Source organism: Nipponia nippon, unplaced genomic scaffold, assembly GCF_047370975.1.
Source record: "Nipponia nippon isolate SJK-2023a ecotype South Korea unplaced genomic scaffold, ASM4737097v1 scaffold_4, whole genome shotgun sequence".
In the NCBI taxonomy this organism is placed as follows: domain Eukaryota; kingdom Metazoa; phylum Chordata; class Aves; order Pelecaniformes; family Threskiornithidae; genus Nipponia; species Nipponia nippon.
The window spans coordinates 23,197,716-23,209,726 of NW_028262358.1; the positions used below are offsets into that span (position 1 = coordinate 23,197,716).

Sequence of the window (12,011 nt, forward strand, 5' to 3'; positions counted from 1 at the left end):
TTTATAACTTCAATTACTAATAGACCTCAAAAAACTGGGTAATTAAAATGATATCTAAGTTCGATGTGCTGTAACCAGATAAATGAAATGTACAGAGTGGACTGGAATATTTGGAATACCACTCTCTGTTTCCCACCCCTTTTTTCACAGCGTGAGCATTATATCATGGTTGTGTACATTCCAGTTAGCTGCAAGTGAGAAATCACTGCCGAGGTCGCTGAAATGTCAGCGCCATATACGCTGAGGACAAAAATGGATGGAATTCCCTGTTATAACTCTTAATTATCAAAACTCATATGATACAACAGGAGAATGCGTGTGTCCTGTATGCTGTGTATGGCAGTCTAACAGAGACATTGGCTGGTTGAAAAGCCCTACAAACAAACCTATGCCATAACCTATTTTAGATTTTTAAATATTTCATATGCCAGGTGAGTAAGTTTAGTTTCTAGCACACACGTACGGCTTCATGCTGTATATTCACTGAATACTCTTGAAACCAGCTACATGTTTTTAAAGCTCTTTAGCTGAACCCTGTATGGTCTGAAATACCCAGGTAGTTAGCATTCCTGCCAATTTGATATGATTGAGACCTTTACTTGAACTGACCTCAGAAGGAATAGAAGACTAATTGAGGCAGCCCTAGTTCTAGCTCTCTAGAGGTGTAAAACACTGCAAATGGTATCTGGTGCATGCATAAAAAGGTTTACATAGTGGAAGAGGGATATGGGAAGGAAAAGAAAGACTTTTCTTTCTCCATTTCTCAGCAGCCTTCTCCCCCCTCTCTCCAAAGCTTCAAGAAAAAAAAATAATTTTATTCCTATCTTAATGTCATTGCATGATAAAATAATAATAAAAAAACACCACCAAACAAACAAAAAAGCCCAACAAAATGCACCCAAACAATACAGAAGGTAAAATTAGGATGGCACTTGGGTGCCTCAAGGCTGTAATTAAAGATATCCATATAAAAAGAGATATTCTACCTCAGATTTATGCTCGGGGGGCGGGGGGGAGCAGAAAAAAGGCTGAAAGTGAAACACAGCAAAAGAAATTCGTAATTCCAATGTATTCAACTCGCCCATCAGAAGAAATGGCATTAATTCAGGTACCCAATTACTGTAATGTGGTTCAGAGCACCTCAATAGGTGTTTCAGTCTCAAGCCAGGACTAACATTTGTAATCCTTTAAATGCACTTAAGAAATTGATGTTACAGCCCCACAATCTGTTAGGGGCCTTGCTTCCTGGCTGATTGCAAAGTATCCCACCATTAATTGGATCATCAGAATGTGATCCGCGTTCTGGTCCCCGGATTATGTAAGACTGACTTTGCTCTGACGCGCTGAACCAGAGGCTTCTTTTGCTGGGTATTTTGACCCTTAATGTAGATAAGTGGTATTTTTCATCAATCTTAGCTTGCATTAAAAAAGGGAAATGTCAATTCAATGTGGGGCGTTTAACTTAATTCAACATCTTTTAATTTAATACCTTGGAAAAGTTAGTCCGTCTCCGACCTGCCGGAGACTTCTGCTGATGGAATGGTTTGCGGAGCGGGGCTGGAGGCACGTCATTCCCGCTCCATAACACGGTCAGGTCCCAAAAGTCTCTTCATGCTTCGTCCCTGTATGAAAGGGAAAGATAGAAAAAAAACCCCCAAACAGGCCCCCTGACCGTGCTTTGCCATATTGGTAATGGGTTTCCTCAGCTCCTTTGGACCGTTCCCTAATGACTGCTCTACGTGCCTGAGGGAAAAGAGACAAAAAAAATTAATTCAGTGTTTACTGGCCTGTTTTCATCTTGGGCTTCAGGTTTTCTTCATTTTTTTTTTTTTTTTGGTGTATCAGGGTGCTTTAATTAATTCACTCAATATTCTTAACATGTTTTGGTGCTACAATAACAGCTGGTTTGAAAATCCTTTGCATGGACTAGACCTAAAATCCTATTGAAAATAGGGAACGTTCTTTCTAAAAGAAGGAGGCTTTACCTCAAAAAAAAAAAATATTACCAGAATAGGTACAGGACATGCAGTAACACCTTTTTTCTTTTTTTTTTTTCTTTTTTGTTTTTTTCTTCTTCTTGTACTACATCAAAAAAGCCCTCCTAGTGCGTCTCTTCCTGCTACTGAATGCATTTGTCCCAGTGGTACAGGCAGAAGTTCAAAGGCGACTGCAACAAAGAATATTTTTTTTTTTTTCCAGTGGAAATAGTAAGCTTCTCAGTTTTTCTGGGAATTGCAATGAGCATCAGATTCATTTGAGTCTTGTCATGGCTTTGGAAAAAATTGTTATATGGTACGGTGTCTCTTGGCCTCATGGTTGTTAGGAGTGAAGATGGTGAGGTGAAGAGAATAACGTTAGGTTTCATGACCAAAGCTTGATGTTTCTTCTGGAACCGATGGTTAATAATCATGAGTATGGCGATGATTTCAGTAAAGTTAGTACCTGCTACCTACATATACATCAAAAATCACTGGCAGAATCTGACTTTTTTCAGTGTTTCAGAGAAAGAGCAGGCTCTTCTCACATGTCACACACGGGCAGAAGCTCATAGGAATCATTTTGCAACTGAAGCTGGCTGACTTAGGTCTCCTTTCTTTTGTTGTCTGTCAAGATCACAGTCTTATTTTTCCAACTCTCCCCTCTCCCCCTTCTTTTACAAGTAATTAAAAAATAAGTGCCGTACTGTGGGCAGGAAAAACTGCCGATGCACGGCAATGGTGAGGGGGTGGTTGGACTTCATGTTTCACTGCCATCTTCTAGGCTGTGGAGACGTTTTTTTGAGAGGTCTTTAGAACATTACAGGTTGAGGAAAAACAGGCTTTTGAGGCAGCATCTTTCTGTTTCATGACAAATGTTTGATCCCAAGGAGAATCGAACTGAAGAGGGTGGTTCTTGCATTTCTCCTGCTCTCCTGATGGCCAGGGCCAATTCAAAGTCTGCTGTGTAGGGAAAAAAGGTCAAAACTCTGAGGCAAGGAGTTTAAATAGAAGGTTTGGGACAGTCTCATTAGACGTCTCATATGGGTTTTGCAGTTGCTTAGGATGACACCCTGTGAGCTTTCTCAGTGTGTCAGAAAACATAGCTGTCCTTGTCTTTGGTCCATGCTAATTAGGTTTTGTAGATTAGCAGAATACCTAGGTTAGCCTTCTCCCTGGATTTACGGAGGCAATAAACACAGACACACAAAAGGGCTTTTGGTGGGAGATATATTTGTGATCTCGAACACAGATAAGAAGAGAATTAGTCTGGCATTTGGAGTGAGGTGACTGTTTATTAACAATTAACTGTGCACTGATCAGGAGGAGGCAGAGCTTCTGTTGTTGAGTTGGGGGTTTGGGTCTGTGTGAGGTTGCTGTTACTCATATAAGGTATGTGGCTCATACATAAATGTCTGACCTTGCTTTTTTTTTTCCTCCTTTCTTCCTGATATGAATTGAATAGGCAGGTAGATATATACGGTTCTGGTCAGCCTAATTGGCGCTAGAGGTGATATGGTGCTACACTAGGACAGAATAACCTTTAGGTTTAGGCTCCTGGCGGGAGCACAAGAAACGTGCATTCAATTCCTAGCAGTTCTCTGACTGGTCTCTTTAAATTGCGGTATGTATTGGTCATGGTGGTCTTCTCTCTTTGCACTTGTACACCTCTTGGTGCAGGAGGATCTTACCTGGAACAGTAGATACTGCTGAACTGTAAATAAGAACCGTGCTTAGAGATTCCTATAAGCAGGTGACCAGCTTGCAAAAATATAATACTTTTCTACCAAGCATGTTTCATGTTACAGCATTTGAATCTCTGTTTTCCTTGAAATTGCCCCCATGGATGAAGAACATGAGTTCATGCTGTAACGTTACATACTTGCTATACTAACATGCAAAGAGAAGTCCAAAGCTGTATCTACTTCAGCCAGACCTGAGTTCAGCCCAGAGACTTCCAGATAAGTACTAGTCTGACAACTCAGCTCATTCAACACCAATACAAAGCTCTTTTATGAAAGGAGAAATATAAAGCAATATAGGTAAGCCTATAATTATTTTGGCCACAGAACAAACATATTGTTTCTTCCTGCTTGGAAGGGCCTAACCTTCTGTAGGGAGAGTAGGATCTGTGATATCTCCGGTATTGATAGCATTCCTACAGCAACTGCGTTTTCCAGCAAGCTTTGTACTAGCATAAGATGCTTCTGAGTTATTCCACTGTATGGAGGGGAAAGGAAACCTTTTGTAGCTTATGGCTGTGCCTTCCTGGGCAATTTGATTTTAAACGTAGATGGTGTATCTCGGGGTGTTTTGCTGTATGGAGTTGCATTGGAAGTGCATCACTTCCAATCTGTTTAATTGGAGTGTTGGGTGACACTTCTCTGTGCTTTATCCCCGGATAGAAAGCTGATCTACGTTTTAGCTTTAAGTACACTACAAGGTTGGAAAGTAAAGTTGAGTTTGCAATGAAGCAGATATATTGGCTTCCCATGTTTTGAAGACAAATGGAGTCTCATCCATCGCTGCTATACCAATATGCCGGTGCTGTTTCAGGCTGCTTTGGGTTAGGATTTCAGTTTGCCCTTCCTTCCTAATGGGGTCCCTTGGTGAAGAATGCCATCCAAGCGCAGGATGGATGAGATGCCCTAAGGACCTGTATCAGGCTTGCCTTTTAAGCAGTGCCTTGCTGAACTGTGAACTGGGCTTTTCTGGGAGTGCTGCATGAGGATATGAATTCAACTTGAGACCAAAAAAAAAAGGGAACAAACACCACACACAGCAGCATATGTCAGCTGGAAAGCACGCAGTATTTGGTGGCAGTATTAATACGCATCTAAAATGATTTTCTTGTGGTGTCTTAAGTATTTCCCAGGGGCTCCTTTCTTTGTTCGAACTCCCTGTGCAAGGGGCAGAGAAAAATGGCTGGTGCGTTCGCTTTGGCCACTGTCAGCGACAGGCTCGCAGCTGAATTAATTCTGTCTTCTCTAATGACCGTCAGTTACCTCATTGCCAGGGAAATGGCCCCCTCCGTCTGCAGGACCATAGCAACTAAGTCTCGTTATGCAGGACAACACGCTTCTCTCCTCCAGGCTGCCTGCAAAGGCTGAAGCATTTCCACTTGCCGGTACAGCCGAGCAGCGCAGGTTTCTTTGTTCAGTAACACTTACCTGTCCCAGGGTAGGCTGTGTATCAACAGCTTGCATGTCTGCTGCTTGGCATGTTACTGTTTTTGGTTTTTCTCTGAAAACTAAACCTTGTGTTTCCTTCACATTGGGGGGGGGGGGGGGGGAGGGGAGTGTGGGGTGTGGAAGATGTGAAAGAAGTGGGCAGGATGAAACAAACCCACACGCTGTATCCATCGTGGTCATATTCTCACCTGGGCTTCTTGGTTCCCTGGGAAGATGTGTTTGCAAGACCAGGTGGATATGTATAAATACTGAATGTTTTCTGCATTGGGATGCATACTTTTTTGGGGTTGGACTCCTGCTTGAATTCCTGAGCCTGTCTTTCACACAGGCCCAGCCTCACAAAGTGTGAGTACTTTTCAAGGTAATGTGATTAATTCAGCAAATTCACACCGTCCTACACAGTGGTGCAAAACAAATGGCCCATTTCTATTTCCCAACCTTGCACTCGCTGCAAACTTTACCTGTGCAATTAGTTGGATGCTGTTGCTAAAAATGTAGGACAAAAGTGTCCTATAAGGGAGCGCTAGCCAGCATATTTTGATATGTTGTGAGTGATAGCTTACACGTACTAGGGTGTGAAGCTGAGCAAGTGTCTTTTAAATGGTTGATTTGGGTTTCAGTGTTGAGCCCAGCTGTTCCTTGAAATACTTTGTACAGTACAGTAATTTAGAGTGTAATGGTCTCGTATAAGGAGGCAGATGTGAATCACAGGTGAACTACTTCTGAATGATGACAAGGGTGTGAGCACTCTCCTTGCCCTTGTCTTTCTCCTCCCAGTCTCTCATTCTCCTATATATATATATATTTAATTTTTTTTTCTTTCCTCCCATCACCTCTTTTTAAACACAGGTAGGCACGTTCCAGTGTGACTCTGAGCCTGCTATGTACTGGTTAATCTGGTTCTCGTGCTTGATTTTAATGTCTTTTTTCACCTTGCCTACCCTAAAACACATACTGCCTCAAGTAGCTTTGAATGTACCAATAAGTGTATGTTATAGAGTGAGAAGTGAAATGGAGAACATGTCTTCACCCAAGATTTGGAAGTGGTAAGAAATGACCTCTTACACTACTTTTGCTTTTTAGATCTTTAAGCCCTAAGCTACCCTAAATCTACTGTCCCTATAAAAAGCTGCATTTTAAAAGGCTTTAGGAGGCTTGCTGACCTTGCAACCTACTTTGTAAGGAGTCTGCACCCATGGCTATTAAACAAAATTAATTTCAGCACTTCTAAATTGTTAATCTTGCGAAAGACAACTTGCTTGCTCTCCAGTGATCCCACAGGTCATCATTCTGTGAGCTGCAAGCCATCACCAGGGTTCATGGCTTCGAACATCATCAGTCTGCTTGTGGTCTCCCAAATGCCTTGCAAAATTAATTCCTCTGCCCTCCACTTTTCCTCCCCAGCAGCTCTTTGGGATCTGGGTGCTTGGTGAGCTCTGTGTGTGTAGCAACTCTTCACCAGTAGCCACACCACAGATTATTCTCATTCTAAGGTTACTCTATCCTAAATCAGTGCTTCCAGTCCTCAACCCACGGTAATGAACTTTGGGCAGCAGGACATGAATTCAGGTAGGAAATGACAGTTTTAGTCTTCAGAGTGTTAGGGTTTCTATTGAAAGGGCTGCGTCTCTTGTAAGTTAAGTTTCTCCATACCCATGGGGCAGATGCTTTGCCAGGTACTAATTTCTTTTGAATCTTCTTAAGTGTATTTTTTCTGCCTGGCCATGAAACTCAGAAACGTTGCCTTTCTTCCTCCAGGTAGCGATATGTGTGAATGCGCTGGGGATGGGGGGAGAAAGTGTGTGCTGTATCTGGTATTATCATGCCTGGTTGTCCCTGCTCCTTCCACCTCTTTTGTCTCTGCCACTCAAGCCAATTTCAGCCATCCACTGACTCTCATTTGGGATAATAGCCTCTCTTTTTACTGTTGTCTTGTCATGTTTGATTCGGCAGCACAAGGGTTTTAAATTAGCCAAAACGTTTGCATGCTGGGCTTACTCCGCTGCCACTACCAGTTGTAGAGCCACTAAACCACTTGATGCTGAAATTGATGATTGCTCGGAAGGAATAAGAAATTGTTGGTGGCTACCGGGAAGATTCATTCACACCGAGCCCCTTTTAAGAAACCTAGGGGGGAGGGAGAGAGAGATTTCCTTCATTTTCCTGCTGCCTGGCTGGTGGTTGCATTGTGCTTGTGCCAGGTTCCTGCTGAGTGATTACAGCCTTGCTAGGCTGCGTAGTTCCTGTGATTTCAACATAAAAACAGAAGAAGAAGAATACAGAGGGAAAGGAAGGGGGGCAGGGGGTAAAGCTCCAAAGACTTGCAGTTCAATTCAAAGTTGTGATGTTTTAACTCACTACCTGCTTTTTTGGGTTGTGTGGTTTTGTTTTTTTTTTTTTTAATCTAATTTACTCCCCCAGACTAGAAGTTTACTTGTTAGAAGTTTTGCCCAGTAGAAGGCGCTCTGTATCGGCTTGCCTGAGTTGGTGATGCTAAACCACAACTGGGCTCTAAGCAGTTTTTAATATTCTCTGGATTAAAAATGATCCTATCGTTAATGGGATCTGGGATCATCAAGAAACTACAAAACTTCTAATAATACCCCCACATCCTCCCCAAAATGCCTTTTATTTGATTATATTACTGTTTAATGATGTGGAGGGCCAGCATTTATAAGGGAAAAGACAATGACAGCACTTGAGAAACTGTACAAAGAGAAAACAAATGAAGCTGTAGAATTAAATGTGAATGACTAGGGTTGTACGAGGGATATACTTCTATTTCAGAACTATATACAATCCCATATGCAAAGTGAGAGAAGCATCTTTTATTTCCATTGAGTGGATTTGGTTTCTTCTTGAAGAGAGAGTATGTTTTGGCTTTTCTGTTGTTGTTGGTTTTTTTGATTACTTTTTGTTGGTTTTTTTTGTTTGTTTTGTTTTTTTAAATATTCTAGCACTAACTTCTGGGTTATGGTGATGATAGGTAGTCAAATAGTCAGAAAAGGTCAGTAAGAGTCCCATGTACATTGGCTCAGGATTTCCAAGTCCAAAGACAAATGCTATCTAACAGGATAGTAGCAACTGTAATTTAAGAATAAAACAACCAAACAAACCACTCCAAACCCTGTATTAGCCATATATGCAAGGTCCCAGACAGTTAGAAGCATGGCTTCAGAGATCTAATTCATTATGCAGTGTCACAAATATGACCCTCAATATAACACAGGTGGGAATAGATTGCATAGTATCCAAGCCAAGAAAGATGTTCTCATTTGATCTAATATTGCTAACTTTATTATTAGTAATACTCTAGCACTTTTTTCCTGACTACTAAGCCACACGTTCTCTTGCATAAGATGCCCTTTTTCTGCTAAAAAAAAAATATCTTGTAAATTCAAAGGTGTTGGCATCCAACTTTATTTCTCTCTTGTATGTAATAAATCGTGAAGAAATCATGCGAATGACTAAAGCTCTAAAAATACAAATCTAACTAAGAGGCTGAATCTCTGGGGTCCAGCAGTGGCATGCTGTTGTGCAAGTCTAGCTCTCAGGGCTTCCGTCTGTGCCAATTAACAGTAGATTGGAAAGCCAGGCGACCATGATGGGTTTAGTCCTGTTATCTGTCTCTAACTGCTGCACTGTTCAGAATTGCTGATTTCTCTGCAAAATCATGACAGATGTATTACAGGAAAATGTATTGGTCGAGTAGCTAGTGAGAGAGTTAATGCAAAGGATAATAAGTAGCTAAGGCTATGTCCTCCAGCAGACTTTGATGTGGTTTGATAATATATGGGATGGGTCAATCTGCCCTATTAGCAAATGTAGCCAGTTTATGCTCTACATACAAACTAGAGATTTGATAAAGCACTAAATTAGTTTTCACAAGGTATTAGATGTTAGATACTTAATAGGATCATCATGCTTTTGCTACACTTGGTTAAGATGTGTTCTGTAACAGAAGCATGTGGCAGCATGACATTTCACCAGGAAAGGAAGCGTGTCTTGTGACTGAATCACGAGTCTGGGAATTATAATGTCCAGGCATCGCTTGGCTTCCGAATTACCATCTGTCTGATATACCAGAGAGGTTTCTCTTTTCATATCTGCAGAATGGGACTGTGTCCTTCCCTTTTCTCTTTGCCTCCTTGTGAAGCTTAAGCCATCAATGCTTCTAAAGTGTACTTTTTTTTTTTTTTTTTTAATCCTTGGATGTAAAGGGTGCAAGTAATCATAATTCTGTGAAGCTTTGGTCGCATGAGACTAATACTGTCCCACTCTGTAGGTGCTGGGAAATTCCCGAAACTTAACAGCAAAGAATTTACAGGTTCAAGCAAATTTGAATAAGAAACCTTAGTAGAGTGTGAAAGAAGCAGCTCAGGGTTTTGATGTAGTGCTCCACAACCGTGCTCTGCATTCACTCTGTGCCAGTGTTCAACTAGTATTTAAAAGGTAAAGTAAAACCAATAGTTCAGTGAAGCTAGTGACATTTTTGTACAGCCAAAAATCCATTGATAAGATATGTCATATGGGGACAACATCTTTGCCTTCACACACTTGCTCCCATTCTACCGGTGGGGAACATGGGCGAAGGAAGTGACCTTCCTAGGGCTGCATGGCAAGTTGGTCTCCGAAACAGGTCCTCAGCGTGAGCATTCCCCTTATCTAAGCTGTTGTATGGTCCATGAAAGCAGGCTGCTGCTTTGGTTAGCTCGTAATGCTTTTATAAGCTTGTTTCTTGACTATCAAAGAACAGGCTGTAAAATTACTTCTTTTTTTTTTTTTTTTTTTAAGTTCTGTGGGTTTTTGTCTTGTTAAAAATCTAAAACTGCTGACAGCAGTGTATGCCCACAGCTACCTTCAGAAAACTATGCTTTAAAACCCATTAAGCTTTTTGTATTTATCACATGAATCTAATTTTTGCTAATGTTCTTTGTCCCTGTGTTTACAGATACTGTTCTTAATAACATTTGAAATGTATCATTTTATTTTCTCTAACATCTTACTACTTATGCAAGTAGCCAGTCCTGAATGACCACGGCCAGGCTTTGCACTTCTCCTAGCGCTAGGGAGACATTCCTACCTTTTCGTGAAATGCAGCAAGAGTGTCATATATAAAACGATCCCGTTGAAAGGATAGAAGCTGCATCCCAATATAGATCACAGTGGAAAATGACTCAAAATTACATGACAGCTTCTCCCCCGTTTGCCCCCCTCCTTCCCTTTCTCAGCCCGTTTCCCAGGCGGGCCGCAGTAAGAAATGCGTTGTGTATTGTGACATTCTAGTTTACTGTTACTAATAATCCCTTTGCATCTTTCATTAGCGTGTTATTTATAGGATCGCAAAAGGGCATCGGTACCGCTCAGTCTCTCAGGTGGCGCTGCTGGTGTCCCAAGGACTGAAATGTTTTTTAAAAGCACTGGGTCACACCCTGGCCTTGGCAGCGGGCTTGTCCTGCTCCAGCAAAAGCCAGAGCCACACTTTGGGCTGAAATCCTGCATTTTAAAACCCGCTGAGGCCAGTGTGCACTTCAGATGCTTGTATAAACAAGAAGACTTTGCCTCATAACTCCTCCTAAGCCTACACCTGACGAGCCGCTCGGAGCTGGAGGGCTACGTTTTCCCTAATAAATTCCTTTTTTTGAACCCACTTGTTAGTCAAGCGTTGTGCACACTAACTACAGCGAGGGCCCTGGGCATAAATTACTCTCGCGTGGCACTGTCTCCGAGCAGCCCCCCAGTTATGGATTACTTTGTTCTCGACTTGACAGGAACATAATTAGAACTGTTGATGAAATCTACCAAATTGTTCCTCCGTGGCCTCAATGGTCAGGAAATTTGGCTGAGTCGTATTTGTCACCGACGTAAAGGCTCTAAACACTTCATATTAACTATGTTATTAATGTGCCCTCTAATCTGTCCGTGAATTGGTAACGCTTGGAGTGAGCTTGTGCTCTAATAGCACCTTGTGATGAATACATTGTAATGCTGTTAAAAAGTTTCTGGAGGGTGGGGAAAAAGGAAAACCCACCTTAATAAAAAGTGAACATTTCTAGGTTGTTTCTTTTCTCTGTATGTGCATTTTTGTTATACTGTTTTGTTTTGTTTAATTGGAGATTCATTTAGGCTTTACATTGACAGACCGTTTTCTGTTCTATAGGATTTGCTGACATTTGGGCTGTTTCATTGCCAGAGGAGGCTTTGTGTGTCCCAAAGGAAGTGAGTGATCTGGCCATAACAAATCCTGCCAAAATATTTTAACACCGTTACGATTTTCTAATGCAATGCATAGTGAATGTGACTAGAAAAGGATGGTGAGTCCACGAAGGGAGTTCGCTCCCTCTCCTCTGCGATTTGTCTGGTGGAACAAGCACACAGGAGCTGCTGGGGGTGGTGGGAGATGGCAGCCAGCAGTGGGGGGGTTGGTTTGCCTCCTGAAGTGTATCACTTCACACACAGCAATGGCTCACGCTTAATCTTTAAGCCAACATTTCAAATTTTGGTCCTGCTCTTGAACGATCTGAGGGTCCAAGGTGTTCAGATATGGTGTTTTAGTTACGCAAAATAAGCGTGTTTTGGCTGCTGTAATTGTTCAGTAAGTTAAAACATGGAAATGTGTGCTAGGCACAGATTAGAGAGAAGGCTGAAGGTTCTAGAAGCTGACAAGCTGCTGTCTTGGCAAAACAAACTCTTACCTTCAAAACAAAGCGTGATCTCATACTTCAGTATGGTTTTGAAGAACACTGAGGTGGCTCTTAACTCTATAAGCAACTGTGCTTAGATTAAGTGTTAAAACACAAAAATAAGAGTTGTCACATGTAGCGTTCAGGGGATGAACAGAATT

General features: G+C 41.7%; 1 protein-coding gene across 25 annotated transcripts in view; it reads left to right on the plus strand.

The window, feature by feature from the left end:
- The window catches only part of ESRRG (estrogen related receptor gamma), a 408,303-nt gene that overhangs the window by 160,403 nt on the left and 235,889 nt on the right, over positions 1 to 12,011 (plus strand). For 11 of the 25 annotated variants that reach the window (XM_087774087.1, XM_087774097.1, XM_087774083.1 and 8 more), the window contains one exon: positions 11,328 to 11,386. The exons of 8 other annotated variants lie outside the window; for them this stretch is intronic. In XM_087774087.1, the coding sequence (XP_087630213.1) occupies positions 11,328 to 11,386 (59 nt within the window). Of the gene's footprint in view, positions 1 to 11,327; positions 11,482 to 12,011 lie in introns of all 25 variants that reach the window. 6 more of the 25 variants (XM_087774092.1, XM_087774090.1, XM_087774095.1 and 3 more) reach the window with 1 other exon arrangement.